This window comes from Priapulus caudatus, unplaced genomic scaffold, assembly GCF_000485595.1.
Source record: "Priapulus caudatus unplaced genomic scaffold, Priapulus_caudatus-5.0.1 Scaffold487, whole genome shotgun sequence".
NCBI lineage: Eukaryota > Metazoa > Priapulida > Priapulimorpha > Priapulimorphida > Priapulidae > Priapulus > Priapulus caudatus.
The window spans coordinates 142,781-149,543 of NW_014577548.1; the positions used below are offsets into that span (position 1 = coordinate 142,781).

A 6,763-nucleotide genomic window follows, 5' to 3' on the forward strand; every position below is an offset into this window, starting at 1 on the left:
CATGTGGCTGACAGATACATCTACATGGTTGACAGCTGCATCTACATCATCTGCATCTATGTGGTTAGCAGCTGCATCTATGTGGTTGACAGCTGCATCTATATGGTTGACAGCTGCATCTATGTGGCTGACAGCTGCATCTACATGGTTGACAGCTGCATCTACATAGTTGACAGCTGCATCTACATGGTTAACAGCTGCATCTATGTGGCTGACAGATACATCTACATGGTTTACGGCTGGAAGCAGCACCTATGTGGTTAGAAGCTTCATACGTGTTTGTCAACTTCAAATACGTCGTGAGTAACAACATCTACGTGGACGGCAGTTGAAGCTATGGGTTTGGCAGCTGCAGCAGCTGCTTTATCTTGTCTTGCAACATGACGATGTGGTTGCGAGTATCATCGTCGATTGCAGGCATGTTCTCTGTGTTCACTTCCATGTCAGACGTCAACTGCAGAACCTACAAAGCAGAGGGACTCCGGTTCATTCCTCAACCTCCCGAATAAGATGATTTGCTCATTTCCATGTACGGCTGGCCTCAATTAAGTTCTCCCATGTTATATTTATCACTCATGCTATCAGTATTCTTCTAATATCGTTATGGCCAAAAATGGTGATTGCCATTTTGAAGGTACAACGTAGTAGCACACTACTACCACACATTTACCAAAGCATTTACTAGCCCTTTATGAGCATGGTTGTATAACAACATGGAAACGGTTTCATAATGTTCAATATACGGTTCAATATGGATACGGTGAATATGGAATGACCGATTCTGCCATTAATGACGTTTTTTGGCGTGTTAATAGATTTGGAATATAATTTGTAACGGTCAAACCACATGGAACTAGTAACACCAACAACGTTTTTTTACGGGAAATGCTCTAGATTCTAGAAGCTGTCATGTTTTACTAAAGTGCTCTGTAGAATGTACATATACACTGTGTCAGGGGTTGATAATGACGAATTTTTGTTAATGAAACAAAAATGATAATTTTTGTCAAACAACTTCATGACAATGAAAAATATTTGTCATTATTAACCCCTGACTGTAACATAACAACATAACATAACATTACAGCACAATAACCTTTTCTTGTCACACAAATGCTCTTACTGGAACGGTGTGTGTACTGCGCACGCATACAAACCGGTGATCCCTTGTATACATTAAATAGTTGAAAAAAACACATAGCATGTAACCACGAGTAGCTAACAATTCTGATGAGCATGACGAGGTGACATACTCCATAACACTAAGTTTCAAACATGCCAGTAGCCAGAAGGCATTTTTCTGTGCGCATTGCAGGCTACATCTATGAGTGTTGAAGGACACATAACTGTATACGAGGTATTTGTTGCAAATCTTCGGTATACGGTGTCTCTTATTCATTGTGGGTTGGTTTTTTTATCGTTCTCTGCTGTAAATAGGATCAACAACCAGTTCAGTCCCAAGTTACCTCACACCATGATAACTCTACTAGCAGTTTTGTCAATTCAACATGGCAAGCCACCAATGAGTTTTAGTGACAATTCTAGCTGCAGTGGCTATTTTGGCACATACCCCTTGTTACAATAACTGCCACCATCAGTATAGTTATTGTTTTCGACAACTACTTGTTATAACGTCTGTCTGCAGATTCCCAGCTCTGCAAACTCATGGAAACTACGTACTGGCTTACATGGCCATCAGTGATTATGCTATATGGAATATCTATAGAGCTGCTTAGAGCATTGGAAATCTACATGACATTGCGTGTGAAAAACACATGGAATGACAATTAGCACTTGGAATCAGAACAGCTTATGGAATGGGAACAATTTAAAGAATGGAAACAGCACATGGAAAAACAACAATACATGGCATGATAAAAGCACATGGAACGACAACAGCTCACGGAAAACTAATAACATATGGAGTACGAAGAGCATAGAGCTTAGAAACATAGATCACCTCTGCCCAATCTGGTAGAAATTCATGTTAACCTTTGCAGTCCTATATCTGCCTACGTGCAGCTTTGTGCACTTGCTTGCTGTTGCAACAGAGAAGTATGTGGCCATAATGCACCTTCTGCACTACACACGTTTATAGTAACTGACCGAGTTTTCAGTTGTAACCGGTGCCATTATTGCATTGTGGATTACAGCAGGGATTGACACAGCACTGATGATGCTTCAACAGAAACCATGTTTGCCCGAGCTGCAAGGTGATGCCTATAATTTAGTTGTTTTCGTTGTCATATGCCGTTAACCCTCGCATAGCTGTGCTGTTTCTGTACTGGCGGCTTTGGCGAATAGCCACTTTACAGTTCAGACAGATCGGTGCAACTACTTAGCCTCAGGCTTGGTCAGATAATGAGCAGCAGTTGACAAATGCCACACAGCAGAATAAAGCTACTGTCACAATTGGCCTGATCATACTGGCGTTTGTTCTCACATATGGTGTAGAATCAATCATCAGTCTAGCTATCATGGTCTGTGAAGGGTGAGTAAACCCAGTGATATTTAAAATCACTACAATTCTACAGTTGGTCAATTCCGCATGTAATCTAATTATATATCCACTAAGATTGTTAAACTTCTGCAAAGCCTTTCACCTACTGATAACTTTTTTGTGCAACAGAAATCTTGATTGATTGCACCAGAACAGCCAAGGAAATCTTAACTGATTTTACCAGCAGTCAAGGTAGTATTGTTTAACGAAGCACTCTTGCAAAAAAAATTCTGGTACACCAAATTATTTATTAGCATGGTACAAATCATATATGACACTTATAAGTACCTATAGGGCTCAACACTGGTTTTAGGTGTGATGTACTTATAAAATATGTGATGTGATGTGTAACGTGCAACACTGGGTTACATACACAGTAACCTAGTCATTTCATCTGCAGGGCGCGAAATTAGCACCGGCTCACCGGCATATGCCAGCAAATTATTTGGAGGGCCAGCAACATTGGGAAAACCGAGCCTGTGGTTTCAGCCGTGTTAGCGAGTAGGGCCTACCTACATTTTTAGCTCGCCTTGACATCGTCAAGATGAGCTATTGCCATGGTGTGTCGTCCGTCTATCCGTCCGTCAACATTTGGCTATGGTCAACGATAACTCAAGAACCGTTCGACCCACATGTTTCAAATTGCATATAGTTGTTACTCCTATGGGAGAGGTTTGATCGTCCTATTTTGGAGCAGGTCAGTCGACCTACTTTCGAGCCACGTCCACTTTTTGGCAAATATGGAAATAGCCACAAGTCAGTTCAGGTTCAACGGCTTTTGCTCATTTCTGGTATGTGAATGAATGAGGACTGGCCCCAAAACATATCATACAGGTTTTGATGTTTTTTTTAAATGATGCAAATTAGGTAGATTTTGGCAATTTCACTATGCATTTCAGTGTCTGCCTACGGTCAACGATAACTCAAGAATCGTTTGACCCACATGTTTCAAATTGCATACAGTTGTTACTCATATGGGAGTGGTTTGAATGTCCTATTTTGGAGCATGCCAGTCGATCGGTAGACCAGTAGATAAAAAAGTGCTGTTGCCAGTCCTCTGGGCCGGTGCAAAAAAATCTGAATTTCATGCCCTGCATCTGTCATAGTTGATCGGAATGATATGTACCTCGGCTCGTCCATGAAGTGGTATGTAGACTTCTGGCTTAGTAAACGTGTCGGGATTTGTGCTGGCCACGGGACTCCCCGACATAGACACCAGCATCTCTCCTTGCCTCGGTCTCCTAAGCGCCGGTGTTTTAGGCAACCTTTATTTACAAGCAAGAAGATATTCAGCTATCACAAAAGAATCACAAGAAGCCGTATACAACAATTGGTAATTTGATTACCTACTAGTAACTACTGTTTTAGAATAGATCAACTGTACAGAATAAACGGTTTTGCAGTAATACATATATATGCATATCTTGGATTCAAGTCATTTATGATACTAATGTTTGCATACTAGGTATAAAATTTATATTAAATAAACACTAGATAATAATGGCAATGTGCTTTTCTCTTTCTCTGTATTTGTGGACAACATATTCAGATTCTCTGAACATACAAACCTTGGATCAAACTTTGGTGTTATAAGAGGTGTGTTCCAGTTTCTAACGCTTGCTTGAGAGTTGTGTAGTGGTGTTTGGAACTTATTTCTTATATTTCTAAAAAAAACATGTATCCCGAGAAAGACATGATGAATGCTGAACGTGACAAAATGCGAATCCAGAAGTGGAATCTTTAATTTCCAAATATTACATTTTCTCTGTGCAATTATGAGAAATTTCATTGCACTTCAATTCACTCATGGTTGCACATAAACAGGGTGACTCATATACTTACTTATATACTACTATACCTAAAAATTCTTGAAACTAAATTAACTAGAAGCAATATCCTTAAATGTAAAATGTGTCACATAGATTTTCATTTCCCCTGGTATACCTTCTGGGTCTCTGCGCAGTAGCAGCAGTAGGTGGGGGCATAATATCATTTTCCTTATTGGTGTTCTTCTTAGTGGATCTTGCCTTCTTCTTGCTAGTACGAGTGGGTCGTTTCTGTTCTACTTCACAATCTTCCTGTATTTTATCTCTGCAGAAAACATATACATATACAAGCAATAATGGGATCCACAAGAGATAGTCAGATTTAACAAGAAACAACAAGGCTACCAAGTGATAGTGAGAGTAGACCATTACACTTACAGTGAGGAATAAACTTATATTTCATTCAACTTACAATGTCATCTCAGCATTGGTCTCTGGACCCTCGACCTCAGCATCAATATATTGTGCCTGCACTGCCTCGACTGTACCGCCCATCTCTGTTAAATATAATTTTATCAGGAGTACACTTAAATACTTAATATACGTAATGCTTTAATTTACTTGCTATTTTATTATGCCCACGTTCACACAACAAAGTTTAACTTACAGTTAGCATTCATATAAACCATAATACTATAGTTTCAAGTATATCAAAACTAATTAAAACATAGTATGTATATGAGATACAGGGTGCGAAATTAACGGGAGTCCGGAGTCAAATACTCCCTGATTTACTGTCTACTGTCGGACTCCCTGATTTGACATATGCAGGAATCCGTGTGACTCCCTGAAAATTCTGCCATACTAGCTAACTAGTTCGTTACAGAGCACGGCCTTGTGGAATTACCGTATTTTTTCAGCTAATGTCCAAAGAAAATTTTAGCAGACGTGCAACCGCATGAATCTTAAAAATATGCAAAAAAAGAAAAAAAAACTCTTTTTGAGGGGAGGGTTGGACTCCCGTGTTCAAAAGTTAATTTCTACCCCTGAGATATAATGGAAAATTTTAAAAAGGTAGTTTCTAACAGCTGAAAGACTACTTTACTAAATTATGGGTTTATTAACCAAAAAAATGAGTGTTATAATCATAATAATAAATGTTACTGCATTCTATTTATCCATAAGAAATTAAATCTGATACTTCTTGACCACCGTAAGCTTCTTTATATTGCCGCTATATCTCACATGGTTGATGGAGGGAAATAACTCGGGGACATGGTCACACATATTTAACACACCAGATTGAGAATAGAGAATGCAGATGCTACTTGTACCAGTATATATTCTCACCAAGGAACTTTAATCGTGTCATGGCACGTATATGCTATAAAAGAAAACAAAATATAGTATTATTAATTACACTTGACAAAATAATATATAATATATCAAAGATATAAAATATATATATATATATATATATATATACAGCGCCAACAATAGCTTTGAGGTTATATAAAAGTCAATGAGCCGATAACAGACATATATATGCATACACTAATGACTATTCGTTATGCAATAGATATCATATTAATATAATCTCAAATTCTAGACTAATTAGTGTTCTGCATTATTTACATCGTACACATACATACCTTTGGCAATTTAAATATCTGCAGTTTGCCAAGGGTTTCAGTGTGCTTTAATAGACGAGCACACTCCGCTTCCATCTCTTTTATTATCCTCTCCACTGAAAAATTACAGTAATTTTCAATTTTAGATTATACAGCTGTAATTTTAAACAGATACTGAGATAGCACCAAATATATATACTAATGTCCATTTGATGTACTTTGAGGAATTTTCCAATGCGTTCAGGTTACAAAAAAACGTTCAAACTGCATGGTAGTACTTAAATAATAAAACCTAGTCTCTTACATCTGACATCGTAATCATGAAGGAACAGCTGGAGCTTCTCCGTACGCTCTTCAACACTTAGATTCTGGCCTTCATCGCCCTCTGGCAACTTTGGCTTTGATTGTGCCCTTTTCACTCCCATTCTCCTCTTTCGTGGCATTATGATTATCACTAATCCAGTGTATAATTATGGACTCCGGCCTATAATAATATAAATGTTAAAATATTGTATAAAAAACTGTACGATTAGTACTAGTAGCTCTAGTACGATAGCCCGCGTACAGTTGCCTGTACAGCCCGCGTACAGTACCCTGCGGCAACTGTACGCGGGCTATAGTCCTAGAGCTATAGTATACGATGAGCTGCTCGTGTTCTAAGAGAAGAGAACCTGGTCAATTTTATTTGGGTAGTGTTTTACGTTTAGTACTATATAGCCCTATGGCTATAGCAAGGCTCGACACTAACTTTTTTTTTCAGTGGCCCGATCGAGCCACCAAAATCATTGATTTTCAATTTTTGGTGGCCCGAAAATGAAATCTGGTGGCCCGAATTCTGCACGATCACGGACATGGCTAGGTCCAGC

The 6,763-nt window shown here is 38.7% G+C and overlaps 1 protein-coding gene across 1 annotated transcript in view; it reads right to left on the reverse strand.

The window, feature by feature from the left end:
- LOC106810925 (borealin-like) overlaps nucleotides 1–6,763 on the reverse strand; it is a 12,155-nt gene continuing 5,392 nt past the window's right edge. Inside the window, exons 2-9 of the mRNA XM_014814409.1 lie at nucleotides 6,202–6,381; nucleotides 5,919–6,013; nucleotides 5,617–5,650; nucleotides 4,739–4,823; nucleotides 4,445–4,591; nucleotides 4,069–4,164; nucleotides 3,627–3,765; nucleotides 1–463 (exon numbers count right to left, since the gene is read on the reverse strand). Coding sequence (XP_014669895.1) covers nucleotides 335–463; nucleotides 3,627–3,765; nucleotides 4,069–4,164; nucleotides 4,445–4,591; nucleotides 4,739–4,823; nucleotides 5,617–5,650; nucleotides 5,919–6,013; nucleotides 6,202–6,340 — 864 coding nt within the window. The 5' untranslated portion in view covers nucleotides 6,341–6,381 and the 3' untranslated portion in view covers nucleotides 1–334. The remainder of the gene's footprint in view (nucleotides 464–3,626; nucleotides 3,766–4,068; nucleotides 4,165–4,444; nucleotides 4,592–4,738; nucleotides 4,824–5,616; nucleotides 5,651–5,918; nucleotides 6,014–6,201; nucleotides 6,382–6,763) is intronic.